The 25,308-nt window shown below is 36.0% G+C and overlaps 1 protein-coding gene across 2 annotated transcripts in view; it reads right to left on the bottom strand.

Annotated features, from left to right (window-relative positions):
* Positions 1 to 106: 106 nt before the first annotated feature.
* Positions 107 to 25,308, bottom strand: part of dpy19l3 (dpy-19 like C-mannosyltransferase 3) — a 66,735-nt gene continuing 41,533 nt past the window's right edge. For both annotated transcript variants that reach the window (XM_073836901.1, XM_073836900.1), the window contains 3 exons: positions 14,264 to 14,396; positions 5,631 to 5,789; positions 107 to 1,931 (listed from right to left, as the gene is read on the bottom strand). In XM_073836901.1, the coding sequence (XP_073693002.1) occupies positions 1,743 to 1,931; positions 5,631 to 5,789; positions 14,264 to 14,396 (481 nt within the window). In that variant the 3' untranslated portion in view covers positions 107 to 1,742. The remainder of the gene's footprint in view (positions 1,932 to 5,630; positions 5,790 to 14,263; positions 14,397 to 25,308) is intronic.

Here is a 25,308-nt window from a genome sequence, read left to right as displayed (position 1 = left end):
TAATGCAGAACATGAAATGAGAGCGGCCTAAAATCTCTGACCTGTATTTATCAAAATGCCTTTGTGATTTGACTTCAAATGACAGAAATCCTTTTGTAGTAATGGATCTGCAGCATCCACCATACAAATCTGCTTTAATACAAAAATGGAAATGTACACTGAACATCCAAATACAAATCAACACTTCTGACACAAATGGACATAATCCAGCTGCTCGAAATACCACACTAACAATCTAGTGCAATGAACCGTGCCAAAGAACTCTAATAGTCAAACAATGTCAGCATATGAAATCAAAGCACACAGCTCCATAAATATCATCTCTTGAGGAACAATGTGTTGTGACAGAGACGTTGTGTGAAGCAAAGGGTTACGTGCCAACCGTCTGACAGGTAAGGTAACAATAGTGGTTTCACCATATTATAATACAATCACAGAATGTCACAGAGGAGGCCTCGTGCTACAAACCGAATTTGCAGAAAAAGAAACCCCATGTTTATCTTCAAACACTTTAAAGTTATTCAAAACTGTTTTGCACCTACGAAGATCTAACATCCTGGGGAAGAAAAACACAGCAGCAAAAATCGAAGGTAGGTAAATTTTGGTAGCACTTGAGGCCATGTATTTGAAGGTCTTTTGAATGCATGAATCATTAGCGCAGCAGAGCTTATCCAAAAATGGAAAGGCACTTTCTTACACTAAAGGCTGTATGTTTAGAGCGTAAGATGGAAAAATGAGCATTGTAACATTGTTGACCATTCAGTATTTTTAAAAGACTCAAACTATGAATATTTCAACAGAACTACAACGTCACAATGAAGGACTAAGGAATGTAATGGGACACGTCTAAATCTTAAGAATACTTCAACTGTTATTCAATCTAAAACATACTAAATTTAAAATCTCTAAACCCTCACTTCTCTTTAGCATCTATAGTGTCAAAGTGACAACCTCATACTTGCACAACAGCACAAAACATACAGTAGAGTCCAAAAGTTTGAAACCACATTGAAAATATGAGAAAACTTGTAATTCACCAATTCTAGGTCAAAGTAAACGTGTGACATTTATTTTTACGATTTAATCTTACAATGAGTATTTATGGCACTTTCTCTATGCCCATGAGTAAGGCTGGTTCTTGAGTTTTTTTTTTTTTTTTTTTTTTAAGCAGCCAGACAGCAGGACGTGGCCCAACTTGACACCGGCCAACAGTTTGGCAGATATAAAGACAACACTGCCACAGCCACTAATTACCCCAAACTGCTCTTGTGAATTCTAATTACAAAGCATTCATCTTTTCTTATTGTTGGAAGTGTGACAGGAATGAGGCTGTGGAAGCAGTAGTTGCATCTTCATCTCACATTTCTTTTAAGTAGCAAATGTGTGTGAAAGAGCGTAAATATGTGTTTGGGAAGGGCATGTGTCAAAAGAGATGCGATGATCAGCAAGAGAAGAGGTGCGACAGACTGCGAGAAAAAGAGATTTTCCTCCTCTCTCCACGTTAAACTTGAGCTCCTGTTGCGGCAGACTGGCTTAGAACAGATTTACACACACAAACATGCACCAAATCATCTAGTGCGTGCTGGCTCAATCAGGCATCTCTCCAATCTCTCTCATGCTCACAGTCGCTCACACACACACACACACACACACACCTGCTACTATCACACACTCATTGAACATTCCAGATGGGGCGTTCATCCATCCATTGAAGGTGGGCGACTGCTGTTGAGGAATGAGTGCTACGGACCGTTCTCAGCTTTGTTTTTCTTCTTGAGTTTCTTGAGTTTGTACACATTAAACGTCTTGTTTTTAAACACTCGTGTGAAGAGGGTTGAATACGGAGGCATGTCGGTCTTAATGGCCTCACAAAACCGTGGGTGAGATGCCGGGATGAGGTCCGGTTCGTTTTCACCTGGGCCATCCATGATCTGTAAAAAAACATACAATCAGTTTTAAAGGCAACATATTAAAATCAATTTTCTGTGTTTAAGTGCAATAATTGGGTGTCCAGTGCATCTACCAACCCAGAATGTTTGAAAAAGGACAACCCAGTAACTTTGCTTTGGTACAGTGGTAATTTTTTTTCAGCTTTTGTTATGTTGCTGTCTTATGTTAAACGGCTTTAAATTACTTTTTTTTTTCACATCAATGCACACTCCATAAACCATAATGAAAAAGCAAAAATAGAATTGTCACATCTTTGTGAATTTATATAAAAAAGAACAACACTGAAATAAGTGCATTGCATAAGTATCCATACACTTAAAGGAGAAGTCCGGTGTGATATTGACCTAAAGTGTATTGAATCATGATACTGAGTGTGAACGTACCTTGCATATCTCATCTCGGTTTGTGTCCCGCAGTCCGAAATCTGGGGTTAGTTAGCCGACGCTAACAACAGGTTGTCAATGAGGGTGAATAGGGCATCGGAGTAGCCATGTAAATAAATCACTGTTTTACACCATTTACGAGGTACAAAGTAGCTCCACACTTCATTGGTAGACTTCCAAGGGCCCTGACAATTAAAACGAGACATTGAGAACTCAGAAAAAGCACCGATAGTTTATTTACAAGAAGATTTATACAGACAGTACCTGGAAGAAATTTACCAGCCGCCGCCATCTTGAATTTAGTCACGATAAGTCGAGTGACGAGCAGGAAGGAACTTATCAGGTTATCAACTTATCAGGTTGTAGTTTCCTTCCTGCTCGTCACTCGACTTATCGTGACTAAATTCAAGATGGCGGCGGCCGGTAATTTTACTAAGGGGAATGTCTGTATAAATCTTCTTGTAAATAAACTACCGGTGCTTTTTCAAAGTTCTCAATGTCTCGTTTTAAATGTCAGGGCCCTTGGAAGTCTACCAATGAAGTGTGGCGCTACTTTGTGCCTCGTAAATGGTGTAAAACAGTGATTTATTTACATGGCTAGTCCGATGCCCTATTCACCCTCATTGACAACCTGTTGTTAGCATCGGCTAACTAACGCCAGATTTCGGACTGCAGTCGACAAGCCGAGATGAGCTATGAAGGGTAAGTTCACACTCGGTATCATGATTCAACACACTTTAGGTCAATATCACACCGGACTTCTCCTTTACCTCAGTACTTAGCTGAAGTACGTTTATGGTCTTAAATCTTTTTAGGTATGAGGTGACATGCTTTGAACATCAGCATTGGGAATTATTTGCCATTCTTCTCAACTCTTCATCTCTTAAGCTCAGGTTTGATGAGGGCAGATGCACATTTTCAGGTTTCTCCAGGATTATTTGATTGCATACAAGCTCAAGCTGTATCTGGGCCACTTAAGGACATTCGCAGAGTTGTCTAAAAGCCACTCTAGCCGCATACGTGGGGTCATTATCCTGCTGGAAGGTGAGCCTTCTGCCCAGTCTGAGGTTCTGAATGTCCTGGATAAGGGTATGAATACTTATTCAATGAAATCATTTTTTTAAATACATTTGCAAAGATGCTAAAAACCTGTTTTTTGCCATTATGGTGTATGAAGTGTAGATTGATGTGGGAAAAAAAAGAAATTTAAAGCAGTTTAACGTAGGGCAGCAACATAATAAAAAGTGAAAAAAAATAAAGGGGTATGAACTTTCCCAAGGCACTGTAAGCCTTTTTCTGCAAGCATGTGAACAAACTAGTGAGCCAGATTTCTCACCCCCAGTGATGTAGGAAAGGGAATATAATATTAATATTATTATAATATTATAATATTACCACCCCTTAATCTGCATGTGTTCAGCCATAGGGCTGTCAGTTTGTTTTCGCAAGCAACAACGGTGTACCTGTTCTAACACTGTGGCAAAAGTTTGAGCAAAGCATGCTAACTGTTCTGTTTTTGGCTGCACAGACGAGCACAAAACACTATATAGAGTCCCAGCTTCAGGTGAGATGAGAATAGTGGATTTATTGATTTATTTACTGTATATTGCTCTGCTGCCACACAGATCTAATATACACACGTGATTTCTTTCCCAGCTGTTTACCCTTACACGTAACTGACTGTTTTTGTAACTCCTGTGTGTTTTTAACATAAAATTGTGTGTATTTTACAGTTTAAGCACAATAAGACATGAAAGAGAATTTAGTTTAGCACTCACATGCTGTGTGACAGCTGCTTTCTGTGTGCATGCTTCAGATATGTGTGCTCAAAAAACGTATATCAGAAGTTTAAACTAATATGATTTAAAATGCACGATCTCAGTGCGATAAACAAAACCAAACAGATGTTTTTAGCAGAGTATCCATGGCACGAGCTGTAAAGGCTCAGCCCTATTCTGGAAAAGGGGCAGCTCATTTAAATTTAAAAAGACATGCACGAAAACAGTGTTTTTTAAAATGATATAATAAATGATTTGTGGGCTATTTTGAGCTGAAACTTCACAGACACATTCTGGGGACACCTGAGACTTATATTAAATATTGTAAACAGGGGCTTTAAATATTGTAAAAAGGTCTCCTTTAAAATGATGCTTCTTTTCCAAGGTGATAGTTCTCCACAGTGAAAAATGAAGGGCAGATTCTCAGATGAAGAAGAGTCTCAGAAGAGTCTCTTCTTTTAAAGAGCATCCACTTCTTTATCTTTCAAATCTTAGAGAAATTGTGCCCTGAGGTTTTTTAAACATTTACTTTGAGATATATTCCCAAATTACCAGAAAGGCCTTGAAATGCTGCTGTGAGATCATTTAAGCACCCAGAGAAAGAAAGAACTGCCACCCATGGGAGAGATCAGAGCAGAAAAATTACAAATTAAAACATATCCCACACAACACATGGCTGTTTCTGGGCCATCGTTATTGCACGTGCACTGCTTCTTTGGTAATTCCGTCTGCAATTAGCAAGCTTTAATTAAAGCAGATAGATGTAATCAAGGTTAAAATAACATATGCACACAGAACATGCTACAAGAGTGAATCTTATACAAACTGCTGGAGGCAGAATGAGAAAAAGAAATCGGGCTGCATCAAACGACTAAGCGAGAGAGGCTCTTTCACTGACTGCTCGAAGTCGGATCAGAGGAGCAAGTGAGGCAAACTTCTGTGAGATCTTTCAAAGGCATGGCATTCACCTCAGACGCATGAATGACAACTGCTGACAAGCTATTTTCAGCTGGAGCTCTTTGCTGGGATGCGGGGGAGATGATTTTTAGAAGTTAGAAGTTGGAAATTTTGCTTTTGTCAGACATTATGCACAACTGTAATCAACTACAAAAGAACAATCAAGCTACCCAAGCGAAAAAAAAAGTCACTTAAGCTAGATTGCGCACAGGGTGAAACAGTATTTAATAACTATGAGCTGTGGGTGACTGAGAACAAGATGATGTGACAAAATGAAAAATGTAAGCATCAAATTTACACAAAGCAGCTACAGTCGTTTTTACGTGAGAAATCAAAACACCTCAGAGAGCTGACGAGATTTCCCAGATAAAAATAGTCAAAGCGAGAAGTGCGAGCTTAGCTTCTAACCCAAATGATATTTGTTTATAGCCGTGTGTAAAGGGCAATGTTGTTAGTTTTAGCTGCTCTGAAAAATTCTCTGCTTCTTGAGGAGAAACTTTCATTTAAATGGAACAAATGTGGTGTGTGTGGGCATAAACTGGAGATGCTGTGTGTGACCTACATGTCCGTTTGCCAGGTCGAGCAGGTCCCTCAGCCTACAGCCACGGCTGTGTCTGCGCTCGTAGCAGATGCTGTCTTCCAGCACGATGTAGTCCGCTCCAACCCTACCGAGCACTTTATGAACCTCCTCGGCAGACTGACGTGCATAGATCTGATATACCTGCAGGGAATGAAAAGGGCAAAGATGGGAGAAAGATAGCTATTTGGTGCTGTAGCTTAGAGGTTAAAGGCTGCAGATTCATTGTTTGTGTAGTAAAAATGTACTGCAAGGTGCTCCAGATAAAAAAAAATTTAAAAAGTTTTGAGAGGGATGATTTAGGAAGAGATCCCATCATAATTACTCACACTCATGTCATTCCAAACTCGTATGATCTTTATTCATTATCGGAACACACATTAAGATAGTTTTTATGAAATTGGAGAGCTTTCCAGAGAATACTTTTTCTGCACAAAGAAAGCAAAAATAGCAGCTTTATTTAACAACTTCCTCTCTTCCGTTTCAGTGTTCACAAAAGCACCACAACGCATGCGTGTGCATTCTTCTTGCAAACAGGGCATTCTGGTTGTACGTCAAAACGCCAGCTTCTGCATATTCTTGTGAACGTGTGACAAAGACTGACATGGAAGTGAAACTGTTGAAAGAAGTCATTATTTTTGTTTTCTTTATGCACAAAAAGTATTCTTGTAGCTTCATAAAAGATGTCACATGGACTGTTTTATTAATGTCCTTACTATCTTTCTGGGCCTTGAACGTGTCGATTCTGTTGCTGTCTATGAAGGGTCAGAAAGCTCTCGGATTTCATCAAAAATATCTAAATTTGTGTTCTGAAGATAAACAAAAGTCTTCCGGGTGTGGAACGGCATGAGGGTGAGTCCTTAATTACAGCATTTTCATTGTTGGGTGAACTATCTCTTTAATTGTAAAATGTCAACGGAGAAAGAGAAGAAGTCTGACAATGTAAAAGAGAACCCAAACACAGGCGGTTATGTCTTAAATGAACGTAAACAGTTGGGATAATATCGGATGTGTATCAGTACAGTGTTGTTTTCGTCAACGATGACGATGACGAAATCATTTCGTTGACGCCACTTTTTTCCATGACGATAACGAGACGATGACGAGATAAAAATGGCTCGTTGATGACTAAAACATGACGAGACGTGTGTGAGTTTTCGTTGACGAGACGAGAATAGACGAAAATGTTAGTGGGTGGTCCGTCAGACGTTTAAAATGCATGACATTTCCGCTTATTGTGCATGCCAATCAAAACTTAAAACGTATATGCCGCTATGGCAAGCCGTTTTAGCATTAAATACTCTTTGCCATACTAGTATGGCAAGCCGTTTTAGCATTCCATCCTTGTTTGTCTTTTATGTTCTAAAACATTCCTTCATTATTGTAATTACTGGTGAAAATAGTCGATCCGGAAGCTCACATTGTGTTGAACTATAGATCTGCTATTTTCAGAACTTATAAGTGACACTACCCAACAGCAAAATACTTACTGACCTACATTAATTTGTTAAAAGACTACTTTTTTCCCTTTTTTTGACTAAAACTAGACTAAAACCTTTTTGACTTTTCGTCGACTAAAACTAGACTAAAACCTTTTTGACTTTTCGTCGACTAAAATTGGACTAAAACTATCACATTTAGAAGTGACTAAAATTTGACTAAAACTAAGAAGCATTTTAGTCCAAAAGACTAAGACTAAGACTAAATCTAAGATGGTTGTCAAAAACAACACTGTATCAGTATACTGGACCCAGGCATATGGTCCTAAAGTGACAACAGTCTAATATATCTGCTACTTTCTGTGTCCTTAAAAAACATGAAACATCGTACTGAACCCAAACTTTTGAGCGCTGGTGTATGCAAACATAATTTTAAGATACAAAAAGACATATGACACCTGTTATGTCTTCTGTTGTATGTCCACTTTATGTCCACTGTTGTATCTTACATTAAAATATTAAAATAAAACCAATGCTCCTAAAGAAACCAGAACATAGTTTTCATTTCAATAAAATTAAAGACGTTTTGCATGCTCATCAAGGCTGTATTTATTTGATCAAAAATGCAGAAAAAATAAGTAATACTGTGAAATATTATTGCAATTTAAAATAAGATTTTTTTTTTAATTTAAATATATTTTGAAAGATAATTTATTCCTGTGAAGAAAAGCTGAATTTTCAGTATCATTACTCCAGTCGTCAGTGTCACATGATCCTTCAAAAATCATTCTGATATGCTGATTTATAATCAATGTTGGAAACAGTTGTGCTGCTTAATATTTTGACAATTTTGTCAGGTGTTAATTTCAAAATAGAAATTTTGTTTTGCAATATATACACTTGTAATATATACAAATGTACACTTTTATTCAGCAACAATGTGTTACATGGATAAAAAAAGACATATTGTTAGAAAAGTTTTATATTTTGAATAAATGCTGTTCTTTTAAGTTTTTATTCAGCAAAGAAAAATGTATCACAGGTTAAAAAAATAAGCAGCATAACAGTTTCAACACTGATAATAAATCAGCATAAGGATCATAAAGGATCATGTGACACTGAAGACTGGAGTAATGGCTGATGAAAATTCAGCGCTGCGTCACAGAAATAAATAATTTTTTAAAGTATATTAAAATAGGAAACCAATAGTAGAAATTGCAATAATATTTCACAGTATTACTTATTTTTTCTGCATTTTTGATCAAATAAATACAGCCTGGATAAGCATAAGAGACTTCATTAAAAAACATTTTTTAAAAATTCCAGAAGCCTATAATAAGTTTAGAAATGTAATATATATATATATATATATATATATATATATATATATATATATATATATATATATATATATATATTAGTGGTGGGCCGTTATCGGCGTTAACGTGCTGCGTTAACGTGAAACTCTTATCGCGCGATAAAAAAAATATCGCCGTTAATCTATTCTCAAAGTTGGGTTGGGAGCTGGGTCTAAACTACGCAAGCTATGATGACTTTCACCTTGATAGTTTAACGCGGATGTATACCGAACACTATAGAATATGGTCTCCTCTGCCAAAACACAGACGGGATCGCGTCGTCCTCCATTCATAAAAACCGAATCTACTATAGCGAAATGCCACGTAAATTCGTCGTTTTTTGGATTCATAAATCAAATGTTGGTCAGTCACTTAATTCAAATCGCGATATGGACTAGAGTATGTGAAAACTGAAATGCAAAAAGGCCGTTTTAATATGAATCCGATATGTTCCGTTTGCCTAGCTGCATGGCGGAGACGAGCTTTTACTACAAGCATACTGAAACACACGTGACGCTCCCGGTAATTTTTGGCATTTTCATCTCACATGAACAGATAAACTCAATCTCCCAAACTGCTGTGAGTGTCACTTTTACCGTTTCATTTGAGAAAACTAGCATCATATCATACTGTATGACACAGAAACTTCATGGCAACCTGTCAAAATAAAAGTATGGTGTAACATGTAATGGGCTGGGTAGGTGTTGACGTTAAAAAAACCACAATCTAATAGGTAGAAAAAATAATTTCATTGTTAGTTAGTTAGTAAACACAAGTACATCTAATTGAACATAATTTATTTTCATCAACAAATTATCATAGAACAGCTTTATGAGCTTTATGATCCATTCTCAAAGACTTTAAGTCATTATTTGGGTAGCACACATTCTGAATGCCTTCAGCAGAATTCAAATTAGCCATTTTAATCTAGATTAATCTAGATTAATTCCAAGATTTAATCTAGATTAATCTAGATTAAAAAAATTAGTCTATGCCCACCCCTAATATATATATATATATATATATATATATATATATATATATATATATATATATTGATTAATTAAATGAATGCATTATTAAATAAATATAACTAAAACCATTCGATCTTATATTTAGTTAACCAAACTAGGCTAAAACAAACAATTCAGAAACACATGATTGCATTTCAATCTAAAGACCATGACTAAAAATAAATCAAAATTTGCTGTTACTGGTTTGGAGGAGGTATGCCACTGGTTTTGTGCTAATTAAATCACTGTTGGAAGGGCCCACCTGCGGAAATATCACTAATGCACTGCAAGGCACTTGCCTTATTGCTTTTTAAACTTACAGTTTACAGTTATTAAAACATGTCATTAAAAATTTCAGCATGTAAAGAAAGCATTTAAACATTTAGTGTTAGTCATTTTAATGCCGCTGTTGAAATAGACCAAGCAGAAATACAGCAAGCAGAAAAAAATTCTACATTAGATTAATGCACAGACAGTTTCACAAACCATGAAAATATATTTACAGTTTTTCAATTAATGGAGCAATATGGCAACATAATTGAGGACTCGAAGATTAGGTTTGACATTTCCATACATCACATGGAGATGTGGACTGACATGGCAGAAAGGCTGCTGTAAACTCAGTAGTAGGGTTTTTGTGGCCTTTTTATTAGTAGATGTTGACGGACTATCACAACTAAAACTCATTTTCTCATAAGCCACAGATGCATACCATGCAGAGAAGAGAACAGAATGTTCTGATGAAAACCATGGCAACCGACCAAACAACATTACTGTTATAAGAATGGCCAACCTAATAAGCCTTACAATCATTTTGGAAAAATGAATTATAGATTCATAATGTATTTGCTGATATGACGTAACAGTATTCATGGATACTTTTCCATGACAAAATGTAAATTTTGCATATAAAATGTACTTAATGTATATAAATATAATTTTGTATGGATGTGAAAGAAGATGTTGCATTTTCTCAAATGAGGCAATAAGGGAAAGAGCGCCTCATCACCTCAGTCTGATGAGAAAATAATCACCATTGCAAATATCAAATATTATGCAATATGAATTACAATAATGTTCAAAGCAATATGCACTTTGCCTCCTTGAGTTCTTTGTTTCTAGAGTTTCTGATCACGCTGTCATTCTGGCAGTGCACTAATGCCCACCTCTCATGCTGGCAACAGATCTGCAAATCAGCACGAATGGGTAAAATTGGTGGAAATGAATGGACTAATTACAAAGTAAACATCTCACCGAGTCGGATATTAGCACTTTGGCCTTACATAAATTGAAAAGAATGAAACATGATCATCATAGAGCCACTTATTAACTACCATTTAGCTTAGTTAAATTAAAGCAGAAGGCCACTCTCAAACAGTTTAAATTAAAACCCCATAGTAAGAAATGAAAATACACACAATTATGCTTGTTACTGTGGTATTGTTGTTATTAAGTGTTGTTATTAGTGAAGCCAATTAATTCTGCAACTGTATTTGTTGCAACAACAATTTATTTTGTATCTTGCATGTGTCGTGGTACTCTCATGAACACGTCAAGACTGACACGGAAGAGAAGAAATTGTTGAAAAAAGTCGTTATTTTTGTTTTCTTTGCGCACAAAAAGTATTCCTGTAGGTTCATAACATTACAGTTGAACTAATGATATCACATGGACCATTTTAACAATGTCCTTACTACCTTTCTGGGTCTCAAACGGGTCAGTTGCGTTGCTGTCTATGCCGTTTCAGAAAGCTTTCGGATTTCATTAAAAATATCTTAATTTGTGTTTCGAAGATGAACAAAGGTCTCGTGGATTTGTAACAACAAGAGCGTGAGTAAGTAATGACAGAATTTTCATTTTTGGGTGAACTATCCATTTAACAAACATACAACAGTATTGTAGTATTGTTTACAGTTTAAAGTTTAAAGTAAACGTTCAGTATGCATTTAACTCAGAAACAGTGTGACCATCTATAACGGCATTTTAGTGCCACGTTAAAAAAATGAATAAATAAAAAATATAAGATAAGATTTAAGTCAAAATAAAGTCAGAATAAAGTTGAAGTGTTAAAGAATGAAGTCAAAATTACGAGAATTAAGTTGAAGTGTTTTGAGAATAAAGTTCAAAAATTTTGAGAATAAAGTCAAAATTATGAGAATAAAGTTGAAGTGTTTCAAGAATGAAGTCAAAATTACGAGAATTAATTTGTAGCAATTACGAGATTAATGTTATAATATTTTGAAAGCATATTCTAGACCAGTGGTTCTCAACTGGTTTGGCCATGGGACCCACATTTTTACATGGTCATCAAGCCGCGACCCAAATTTTTAGGAACTATAATATAATTTTAGGAATTATAATTAATTTGTATTTATTTGTTAACATACACAAGTAGTGACAGATAAATCATAAGAAAATCACCAAGACTTACAAATAAACAATATTTTATTGCTGTCATTTAACATATTCGGGGTCGTACTTGCGCTTCGACATATTTGTTGCTATAATTAAATGAAATTTCAAATGTCAAACGGTACGGTTGTTGCGCACGCATTTCAAAATAAAAGTCTGGTATTGTCACGCGTGTATTTCAAAATAAAAGTCTGGTATAAGCAAAATGAGTTAAAAATTTAATTTTTGTTGTTTTTTTTGACCACACACTCCGCGACCCACTGAAAATGTTCCCGTGACCCACCAGTTGAGAAACACCGTTCTAGACTACAATGCATGCACATGGAATGGGAGCACCGGGAGATATTCCAAAATCTCCGTTTTCAAAATCTGTCAGTTTTATAACGAAATACAAACAATATGTCTATTAATATGAAATATTGGACACCACAAATGTTTTTTTTAAACATGACTTAATGTAATCGAAGAAACAACTGATTCACATAAAAACAGCAATCTGTCCTGTCCTGCCACATTAAAGAGCATGAAAAACACATTTTTGCAAGACACATTGTTTGAATTTGAAAGCTGAGACTTTGTTTTATATTAAAAGTACCAAAAGCACAAAGCTTATTGCTATTATTGGATGGCTGGCGCACTAAATGGGCCTTATGAATGCAATCGAAGACATGAAACATTATGTCCAAGCATACTGTCCCTGCGAGTATCATTTCATGGTATCATTTCTGCTAATAATCTTACATATATATTAAAATAAATTCCGGTGGCTCCTAATCCAGGCCATTTGCATGTGCAGGCTATACTCTCAAAATATTACAACTTTATTTGCTACAATTTAATTCTTAAAGACTTTATTCTCGAAACATGTCAACTTAATTGTCAAAATATTTTGACTTTATTCATGAAACATTTCAACTTTATTCTCGAAACATTTAGACATTATTCTCATAATATTTTTTTTTTTTTTTTACGTGGCACTAAAATGCTTTCGAAAGTGAACTGGGCTGCGTTTCCCAAAAGCATCGTAAGCTTAAGTTGATCGTAGCTCCATTGGTTTCAATGGGTCTACGATGTACTTAAGCTTACGATGCTTTTGGGAAACGCAGCCCAGGTACATGAATTTAGATTTTGCTGTGATAAAACCCAAACCCAAAAAGGGACTTCCTCTCGCCTCCTCATTTTAAAGTCCTCACACACCATTGTGACCTCTCTGCACATCTTCAGTTGGAGAACCTCTGCTTTAATGCACTGATTTGATGGGTAATTTGGGTCTTTCTGGTTAGATCAATTGTCATCAATTCTCTGAATGAAGCAGGAACAGTAGAGCAGGAGTCTGGTCTTCCACCAACTGTTCAGATCCATATTTTTTCTTCCTCAACACTCATGAACAAATGAGAGAATGAACACACAGCCTCATCTGGTCATTACTAATCCTCCTCTGACTTTCACCACTTCACCATTCTGCCTCACAATGAACCTCTGCTACAGACAAATGTCCTGTAGTGAAGCCAAAAGAAGCATGACGTTTCTTTCAGACAGAAATAGAAGAGTGACAGCTGATACAATCAGAATTACAGCTCAAAACAGATGAGTCAGTGAACATTACACATTTTAATGAAGATGTTTTTATAGCTAAGTGCCCTCACTGTTTCTTTTATACTGTACACCAGGACATGGAAGTCACATATCTGAGCAGTGCTGTGGAGTTTATTTCACTTCATAAAGACACCCACTCCTGTGTCAACTTCCAACCACCTCAATGAGAAACGTAATTAAATTAATTACGCCAAAAGTCACACTTGTGCTGATGAGGCCAAGTATATAACACTGCATATGTCATTAAGAAAACCCTTAAAGAGGATTTATGAACCATTTACTCTGATCTTCTTGATATGGCCCATTTGTAATCTCATCATGAAGATTATCAACTGATTTGTTAAGGTACACACTTTTAGACTCCAATGCATTTATTCCTTCTAACAGTATCTAACGAGTTTTTACTGTTAGTGTTAGTTTCTGACTGATTTATTGCTGCTTCATTTATTTCAATTTACATAATGAGGCATGCTTTCAAAAGAAAAGATTTGATTCTTCGTTCATATGCTTCTGAGAAGACTTTCACTTTATAATCTAGTCTGATTGACCATATGTTCAGCTCTGAAACAAAACAGCGTTGGGTATATTTTATGCAAATAATATTCATTAAACAAAACATATGTATATTTTGTGACTGCTGCACAATCACAAACCAATACACCCTTGAATTCTACTTGTGTCCTCACAAAACTTCTCCAGAGTAGTAAACAAAAGCATTTCCCAAAGGCAAGTCAATTTTTGTCTTAAGAGATGTGGAGGTCCTAGACAAAGTAGAACTTGGGCTGAATAGTGATTCTTACCTGTCTGGTCCTCTCTCTTAGTGCCTGGTCCTCGTAGTGTGGATGGTTTGTCAATACTCTCCCCGTACACAGCTTAATTCCCGCCAACAGCTGCATGCTGCCTGCAAACACTGCCCGTTTGGGCGTCTTCAATCTGTCAAGAAACAAAAAAAAAAAAAACATGAGAGAGCTCTGTTACATACACTTCTCAAGTTTCACTAATATATCAGGACAGGCGATTGCACAAGGCGGCTGGCAGTGTAGCGGTGGCATTTATGAGAGAAGCTAAACCTGCAGACATTTATTTCAGGTGAAGGTGGAAATGTGAAATGGCTCAGCGAGGAGGGACGCAGTCATTTGTACACTCCCAACTCCCATGTCTGAAACGCAGAAGGTTTGAAGTCTACTGCAGGTTTAAAAGGCTCTCTGTCTGGATGTGATCTGTCTCCTGTCATTTTATATATGTGCATGGCATGGTGGGAAGTGCTGAAGCTGTATGCTATTTGAATAGCTTGACGAATGTTTCAGAGACCATCTGTTTATCAAAAATAACCTTTCAAAATCAGCTTCAACATTATATTTCTGAATATTAGAAAAACGCCTTTGGGAGGAGAAAACACGTTCCATATTTTTTGTTGATGGTGGTGTTTTAGGGCAAATTTTGTATTAGTAAAAGCAGCCAAATTTGGCAGATTCCAGCATGAGCAGATTGCGTGACATACCCTCATCTTTAAAATCCATCAACAAAACTGCAAGTTGAAAGAAAACACAATCCAAAGTACGAAAATATATTTGCAACTAGAGTAAGCATTTGCACTCCCCACAATGTCTTTTATGGAATGAATAATTACACATCACTGAAATAAAGAGACATTTAGAAGCCTGTTAGGGATCTGTACAGTTTACATCATAAAAATTAAAAATTGAATATAACAAATACATTCCCCCCAATAAACCCTAACCTTATTTTAAATGAAAACATACACTGCCATTCAAAAGTTTGGGATCAGTACAATTTTATTTATATTGTGAAATATTATTACAATGTAAAATGAAATTTTCTATTTTAATATACATTAAATTTTAATTTATTTCTGTGATCAAAGCTGAATTTTCAGCACCATTACTCCAGTATTCAGCGCCACATGATTCTTCAGAAATCATTCTAATATGTGACCCTGGACCACAAAACCAGTCTTAAGTAGCACATGTATATTTTTAGCAATAGCCAAAAATACATTGGATGGGTCAAAATTATCGATTTTTCTTTTATGCCAAAAATTATTAGGATATTAAGTAAAGATCATGTTCCATGAAGATATTTTGTAAATTTCCTTCTATATCAAAACTTATTTTTTGATTAGTAATATGCATTGCTAAGAACTTCATTTGGACAACTTAAAAGGCATTTTTTTTTAGTATTTAGGTTTTTTTTTTTTTTTTTTTTGCACCCTCAGATTCCAGATAGTTGCACCTCGGCCAAAATATTGTCCTATCCTAACAAACAGTACATCAATGGAAAGCTATCAGCTTTCAGATTATGATTTTCAGCTGATTTAAAAAAAAAATTGACCCTTTTGTGGCCCAGGGTGTCACACCCCCGGACTTTCATGTTGGTTTCTCCCATTTTCCCCCGCAGTTCTGAGTGTTTTGGTTTCTCCCTCATTGTTGTCACCTGGATGTTGTAATCAGTCTGTCTATTTAAGGTGTGTGTTTTCCCCTGTATTCTTGTCGGTCTTTAATGTTATATGGATGTTTTCCCCTGGTGTTCCTGTGTCTGCCTGTATTCCGTTGGATTTATTAAATATACGTCTTTTATTTACGTTGTTGTTCGTGTGTTCCTGCCTGCATCGTGACACAGGGTCACATATGCTAATTTATTACCAGTGCAGATTAATATTTTTTGGAACCAGTGATGTTTTTTTGTTCAGGATTCTTTGATGAATAAACCGTTAAGAAGAACAACATTTATTTAAAATAGAAATATTTTCTAACAATATACACTATTGTTCAAAAGTTTGGGGTCAGTAATTTTCTTTTTTGCAAGAAATGAATACTTTTATTCAGCAAGGATGTGTTAAATACAGTGATAGCAAAGACTTGGAATAGAGTCATATTTTGAATAAATGCTGTTATTTTTAAATCTTTATTCATAAATAAATGCTGAAAAACTATCACAGGGTCCAAAAAGTATTTGCCAGTACAACTGTTGCCTACATTAATTATTCTAATAATAAATCAGCATATCAGAATAATTTAAGAGAGGAGTAATGACTGATGAAAACTCATCACGCTTTGCATATAATTTTAAGTATTTAAGAATAGAAACCATTATTTTATGTTGTAATACCATTTTACAATATTACAGGTTTTTTTCTGCATTTTTGATCAAATAAATGCAGCCTTGATGAGCATAAGATAATTTTTTTTAAAAACATTACAAGTCTTACTGATCCAAAACTTTTGAACAACAGAGTAGTTCATAGCAATATTAATCTTAATAAATTTCAATGTTTAATTGTAGGTTGTTGATTTTTTTTGTCTTCTTTCACAAAAAAGCAATTTTAGAATTGTGTTGGGTCATCACTTGATGTCTGACCCAGTGTTATCTGGGTCCCGAAGCAAAACAAGTTAAAACAACCACTGATTAAAAAAAGCAGCCTCAGGCAGTCAAAACTCCCACCCCATGTCTGTTCAATTTGTTTGGGCAATAAAACGAAATATCGTCACAGACGTCTTGCTTCAAGGTCGGCTTCAGCTCAAGTCGGTAAAGACAAAGTGTCTGCTTGTGAAGGTTACCGAGGATATGATGGTTTCATCTCTGTCCACTCTGGAATGAGCTGGATTAAATATTGGATGCATGGAGGAAATGTTTCATTACAGACGAGCAAGTCTGGTCAGAATGGGTCAACCGCGAACATGGACCCTCACAGGACAACCTTGCTACGAGTTCAATAACACACACATAGACAAAATCCAAAATTAACTCCATGTCACCCCATAGCGGGTACAATAACACACCCTGCCTCATCTCTGTTCGGCTCGTACCAAACATGAAAAGGCGTTAACAAAGTGGACAGACTCACGAACACACACTCACAAAGGGTGACTACCAGCTATTTTCAATCTAAAGTTTACTAAAGCAATGAAGCAGCAAAGAAAGAAAGAAAAATGGCTCCAATTACAGTGGCTTCAAAGAATTTGGCATGACCTTCACCTCAAAGACAAACGTAACAAGTGATAACATAAACACGCACCTATGAGAAAGATTGTGAGATACATAGCCTCTTCCAATAATAGGGTTCAGGAGCAGCCCTTCGGATGCTTCTAGTGGGGAATATGACTGGAAAATTAGAAATTATCTGACTTCTGTGGAAGAACTTTGAAGAGAGGTCAGCCCTCAGGGTATAGTACTCACTGTACTGCTAGATAGACAGAGACAGACAGATAGATACCAGCATAAAATTCGATTGAATTCATCAGTATCTTTGTCTTGTCATCCAGCATAAATGTCTATTGAGATCTTTTCAGATCTTGTTTAGTTCCAGTGTACTGTTGTGTTGTCTAAACCTAGAGAGGCTTTGTTTTAAATCTGCCAAGACCGGAAGCACATAGGGGTCAATCTGTATCAAATCAGACTTAATTAAAGAAGTATGTTGCTGCACCCACTCAAATTTAGTTTACTGCTCGTGTTACATGTGACCTGTAACTAAGGTCTAATTACAAAGACATATTTCTATATGTATTTTACAGATCATAACAAAACCAGGAAAAAGCAAAACAAATCTGTCTTCCTATAGGGCTATGACTATGATCGTGAAGGCTTTATATATCATAACAGTATCATAACACATGAAAAACACGAGCCAAAAAAAGAAGCTAGATATGTACATATCATTTCGAAAGCACTGTCTTCTGCTTTCATGACAAAATGATCAAAACATTTCTTCAATCCAAGCTGTTAGTCATTTTTTCCATTATGATTAAACCCCTTATATTATTCCATAATTCTTCTAAATGTCATATTAATTTTAGTCAAGTGTACTCAGACTAAAGTGTACAGCCTTTTTTTTAACAGACGAAAATAATATTTATTTGATGAAAATGTTTCAACATGTAATTAACCAGCAATTAAACATTTTCAAATATGTCCGCTGTGTGTTCACAAGAGTACCACAACGGAGACTGACATGGAAGAGAAGAAATTGTTGAATAAAGTCGTTATTTTTTTTTTTTTTGCACACAAGTATTCTTGTAGCTTCATAACATTACGGTTGAACCACTGATGTCACATGGACTATTTTAACAGAGCCCCACATGCTGCTGGAAAAAAATTGGGGTGGGAGAAAAAAATATTTTTCCTCACAAAATTTGTGCGTTCCCTCGCAGAGATATTTGCATTCTCTCGCAAAACCAGTTGAGTTCGGACAAACGCTTCCTGTTTACTTTTACAGCTTGTAAGTTAGTGGTTCATACTGCTTTGTACAGTTACAATGGAGTGATTCATAGAGTTTTATTTTGGACTTGGACTCAAGAAATACATGCACGCGCCAGCTGTTGTGAACGTGCTCAGGACAGTTGGACATTGTCGTGGATCAGAGGTAAAAAAATATTTAAATACTGATCAGTTTCTTGCACAGACCAATTGTTTTGTGTCTTAACACCTCAATGTATCGTCACGAGCCGCAGGGTTTAATTTGGTTTTGTCTGTGTTTTTTTTTTTTTTTTGACTCTCAAAGCCGTGGATTAGAGACCTGCTTGTGCAACAGGTGAATAACAATTTTTTGTTTTTAGATATTTTATGTTTAGATATTTCTATTTTGCGGGAGTCCAGCGGATCATTTTATTTTCCCGCATCCCGCACACACACGAGTCTCTACCTGCCCGCAACCGCACTTGCCCATCAAGTTTCGTCCCACGCCGCACTCTGTTGCGTTGGGCCCCGCGGGTTGCAGGTCTCTACCGTGGATCCCATTGACTGCCATTTTTATGACTGACAGACTGCAACGGTTTGAGTTAAAAATCTTTGTTTGTATTCTACTGAAGAAACAAAGTCAGCTACATCTTGGATGCCCTGGGGGTAGGCAGATAAACATCACATTTTCATTTTTGGGTGAACTATCCCTTTAAGTGACGTTAAGCGCAGTTTTCTATTGTAAACTTACGGAGCTGTATGAACCACTAACTTAGAAGCTTTGAAGTAAACAGGAAGTGTTTGTCCGAACTCAACTGGTTTTGCGAAAGGACGCAAATATCTTTGCGAGAGAGCACAAAAGTTTTGCGAGGGAACACAAATATTTTTGCAAGAGAACACAAAAATTTCTTGAGGGAATGCAAAAGTTTTGCAAAAAAAAAAAAAAAAAAAAACGTGAAAAAAATTAAAAAAATATTTTTTTTTCCTCCCATCCCGGGTTTTTTTCAACACCATGTCCCCTTAGGGGCTTCATATTTTTTGGGCCTTGAACATGTCAGTTGTGTTGCTGTCTATTAATAATATTAATCAAAAATATTTTAATTCGTGCTCTAAAGATGAATGAAGGTCTTACAGGTTTGGAATCTATAATATTATTTATAATATTGTTGGGTTATTAAGTAATAACTGGCAAAATTACACATTCTCTGGTGAGAAGGGGGCTATGAGAGTGTCGTCATTGGTCACGGCATCTGTTCACGGCAAGGTAAGCGACGATTAACGTGACTGATTGCTTAGTTAGAAAAGTATATTCATCTTTCACACCCCATATTTAAGTGCCCCGCTCTGTGCAGCACACAGTTTCACGTGTCAAAACAAACAGCACGAGGTGTCAGTAATTCCACCTCTAGAGTCTGAGCTCATACTGTATAATGACAGCAGACATTCTCAGCCACTCTAGCAACACACACAACCCAGAAAAACTATTGGTATGCACTTTTGCCGATAACCGTTCCAGCAATCGGCTACTGGTGCCAATTATTTGGCAAAACCGATCAACTGGTCGACCGTTATATGGTACAATATTACATTTTGAGGCACTCAAATGATATTTACAGGAGAATCCAGAAATAAAATATGCAGGTATGTCTTCAAGTTTACCACAAATGAAGTTCAGTGTTCACCAATCATAAACAATGCATATGCAAAACTGTTTAAAATGTGCTAGTGTTCATTTTTTACCTGAAAAATGTAAGGTGGATGTGAATTAATCCATCCAAAATGTATTGAATGAGTTTACTGAAAACGCACAATTCAAAAGCACAGGCCAGCACTAATATATATATATATATATGCACTGTTGTATGCGGACAGTGTACAAATAACAGAGTGAATAATAAATTTCACAAAATATTCAACACAAATATTCAATACACTGTATGAGAAAGACCATTTATAAGAACGCGCCTAATAAACTTCAGGCAAGAGTCCAAAGTAATGTTCTCACAAGCCACTTCTATTACCGGACGAAAGATTTTCCACTCAGACCAACTTCTATCAAATATCATCCACTGAGAAACACATGGTCAACTACAGTAGCACAGATGTCATCAGAGACAAATGGCCTTCCTTTTTCACACTTCTTTGTTCACATAAAAAAAGGCTTCAATAATAGAGTAAAGAAATTTCTGTTTTATCCTTCATCAATGACAATGAGTGCACAGCAGAATTATTATTGATTTCAAATGCACAATTCATTACCAGCAATGCTTCCAAACAGCCAACTTACTTCCACATGATTTCCCGTGGATGGTAATTATTCTGACAATTAATCGAGTAATCATAATTAGGTCCCACTTTACATTAGGTGGCCTTAACTACTATGTACTTACATTTAAATTAATGATTTGGTGCAATGTACTTATTGTGTACATACACGTTTTTACATTGTACTTATCTTTTTTTAAAAACCTAAGTGTAATTACATTTGTAATTAATTTCTGACTGTTGACCCATCCCTTACACCCTAACCCACCATTAAACTTACCCATACCACCAAACCGGTCTCTAACCATACCCATATCCCACCTTTATAGAAGCAAAAGTGTTTTGCAATGCAATATGACCACACTTATTTTTTGATTTAAGTACATAATAGTTAAGGCCACCTAATATAAAGTGTGTCCTATAATTCTAATACATTTTTTTGAGGTAATAAAATAGACCCAAGCAAACAATAGGCTTTAAATGACTTAAATGCATATTTAATAGCAATGAGACAATAATAATTAGATTAACTGAAGTATCCAAAAGCAAGCAATAATATGGTTTTATTGAACAAAACTGTGAAAATACATAATGTATTATAAACAGTAGAACTAACATACATTATGCAGAGGGTGCCAACACCCTGACTATTGTTTTTACACTCGACAGTGTGATCTAATCCTAGTTTAATATTGACTAAACAACATTTAATTCAAATGTCTACTTAACCTTTAATATTTGGCCATTTCCTTATGACAGAAATGCTACAGCCACTGTCATGTCTTAAATATGTCAACCTCAAAACGTGTAAACTCGGGTTGAAGGTTTAAACTTTTATTTTGAAATCCTGATGAACAGTTAGCATATTTAGAAAGATAATGATGTATAGAGGCTTTGCACTTAAGTCACGGTTTAGTCAGTTACCTGGATGTGCAGCCATATTGGGTGTAAACAATAGCATGGATTGCACGGTTAATGTACTACTGATTACGTTGTTTTGCTAATTTATGCTGTCTAAACCATGTAAAAATGCATGGAAGCTGCTAAATCGAGAAGACTTGTCAAGCAGGAAAGGGCACAATATTTTGACAAACTAAAGTTAAAGCAACACCAAAGAGGTTTTTTTTACCTTAAAATAATGTTTCCGAACTCGTGTCAGTGGTTCATCAACTCATAACAGGGTGAAACGGCACTTCCGCATTCGCTTTGCGACCCTCTATCGGCCATAACAGCACTATGTAAGTTTGGGTCGTCGAGTAGCGGTTTTGTAGTTCAAATGAAACTACAAATGCAACTTGCTTTATGAAAAAAAAAAAAATAGCAAACAATGTCATTATGTTTTATTTCATTTTCATACTTTCATGAAGTCATGCAACATACTCTACCTTGTCACTGGACATCGTTACTTCTAAAGCCGGTCCTGGATAGCCTCCAAACAAATAACGTTCATGTGACGCGACGGTAGGCTAAATTATTTACGACAGTGGTAATGGACAATTCTGCTTCCAACCTGTAGAGGGAGCGAAGTTCTTTGGTGTTGCTTTAATAGGTGGTAAAGATACATACAAGCAGTAATAATTAAGATATTAGTCAAATATTTCACCTACCTGACTGGAAATGATAATAACATTAACAAACATGAATATTGCCAATATTCTTGCCCTGGAAATCCTGGTTCAGTTTGGCCAACCACAAACGCCTTTTGTTCCTCAGACTGTTTTTTGCACTCTTCCCCTTTATTTGTTGTAACTTTTGGCAGTCTATAGTACTCCAAATGTTTTCCCTGGTCCACCCAATTAGTACAGCCCAAAACATAATAGAAATTGACCATTTTCAGCAGCAATAATCAGCAAAATATATATTTTTTAAATATTTACATTTTTTTAATTATGGATACTCAACTTGAATGGATGAATCGTAAGAGCCCTAGTTTTTAAATGGTGACTTCACAAAGTCTAACTACGTTTTTTATTATGGAAACGCAAACAAAGCAATATATACACATACAAAACATATACTTTATGAGTAAAAGATTGTAAAAAGTAAATAATAGTGAAGTTGTTTTTATGTTCTTTCCAGTGAATATAATATCCATGTAGGATTTAAGAATAACTTTATATAGAATCTCGATAGCCTAGAGTCTGTCTACTCTACTAAACCACTGAATTAAACTGTTAAATGCGCGTGAACTTCCTATATTTTCAATGGTCTCTTTGTACTTGACTTAGCTACATTAAATCCTCTGAGAGTGACCTGAACGTTGTGCAACAGCGACTGTGTTAATAATTTTGCTTATGCACATTAGGTTAGTGTTTAGGATGTGAGTTAACTGTGTGTGACTCTATTTGCATTTACATGTTTGCTGAGAAAAGGTTTACTAGATTTGCAACACTCTTAGTTCAAGGACGAATGACATAATGGGGATTTTCTGAGTTACCACCAGCTCATCAGGTCTTAAATCTACAAACACTGGCGTAATGTCTATTAACCAAGGAATTTCTGAATAGACTGACCTTTGACCTCACCCACAGTGCATCATTTTCCACTTTTGGGGGTCTCCATGTAATTACTTTATATTGACAAGGGACTGCGCTGGCCTCTACCAGATTTACATTTAATTTCAGATTTATATTCTCTTATGTAAATGTCAGCTTGTGTTAGCCTGCACCCTGCTGACATTATAAAAATTGATTAACATCATTAATATTCCAAAGAGAGGGACACAGAGGGTGGCCTGAGCAGCCATATCTTCATAGACGTATGCCCATGCAGTACATCTCCTTAGACAGAAATGCTTTTTGAATTTAGTGAGCAAAATGAAAGACCTCACATTAGATTGATGTTAATCCACTTTTATAAATACATATAAATCAGTCCGTGTCGGGCCGTGGCAGTTTGTTAAGCACTTAATCACTTCAAAGGCTGATATTGATAGTATGGTCGGATGTGTCAGTCATGTGCCCTGAGATATCGCAATGTCATTGGCTTAAATCGCTGCCTGTGTACCAGTACTACAAACTCTCAAGGCCACGATAATGATATTGCCAGACATAACTGTCTAAATTATCACTCATTAAAAATGACTGGTATCTGCTGTTGATCTGGGTCAGACTGATGAGTGCTCTGGATGATACGTTCTCCACAGTGACCATTTGTCAAATGGTCCGATAGTCTGACGGCATTAAAAAAATCAATTAGGTGCTGAATGACATGAATAAAGTCTCTCAACACTTCAAGACTGAAGAGAGAGGCAGACAATGGATAGAAAGGCTGATGAAAGGGTCAATGACAAATAAGTGTGAGAACTAAAAACAAGGAAAATATTTTCAAAATCCAGCTTAAAATGGTTTGCCTAGTCCTTACAATATGTAGCTTTTGTATTCATGTTGGTTTTATATAAACAGAAGAATAAATCAAAAAATATTTTCAACATATATGGGCCATTCTACAGAATTGGTGCAAACTGCTTTCTCAGGCAGGGGGCAAACACTTTTTCACACCACTGTATCACTGTGTTACTGACAAATTTGGAGAGAGGACAAATATTCCAAAACCTTTTGAAAATACAATATGAGAATTAACCGCACAATTACTAAAAATGTGTACCTTGGATATTATACAATTTGCATACATACAAAATGTGTGGATTTTTTTTTTTCAAGACATTTCCAACTCTGACTTTGAACCAATTCTGTAAAATGACCCATATATATTTATAATAGCATACTCAGTTGTCTTAATACCATTTTATGCAAGTGCCTTTTCATCATGTATTTTTTGAACAAATGAATAGATTCAGACTAACAACTGATTGCCATGTCATTGACCCAATTCTTGAAAACATAGGGGGAAAAAAATATAAGAAAGAAAGTCTTTTTAAAAAGAAAGTCTTAAAAGGCAATTCTATCCAAGGTAAAGTGATTTGGGGGAAGAGTACATTTTTACACAATTACTGTGCGCAGACACAAACAAACAAAACAAACATGTTCATATCCACCTTATTTACAAGCTATTTTCTGTGAATATGTGAGACTTCTGATTCATTAGCCGCTCTTGGTAAATAACCAAAAGAATAAAGAATAAGCGCAGTAAACAGTAAAGCTATGTGCGCTTCAAACCAGTGTGCTCATAATTACGACAATACATTAAAATAATATGATAAGAAACACCAGCAGCACAACGAGCTATTTTGTACAGCTAAAAATAATTGAAAGCAGATGACTGTGGAAGCCTCGCACATTCAATTTACAAATGGCTGCGCCTGCTGTTACGTTAAAAATAAGGTGGATGGGCCTTACTTAAATGTCCTTCAGATGGCAGAGGAGCAGAGAATAAGATGCAATGCATCACACACACAAACGGTCTGGCCAGTGTGGAGATAAAGCTA

Source organism: Garra rufa, chromosome 3 (assembly GCF_049309525.1).
Source record: "Garra rufa chromosome 3, GarRuf1.0, whole genome shotgun sequence".
In the NCBI taxonomy this organism is placed as follows: Eukaryota; Metazoa; Chordata; class Actinopteri; order Cypriniformes; family Cyprinidae; genus Garra; species Garra rufa.
This window is presented reverse-complemented; position numbering and strand designations above follow the sequence as displayed.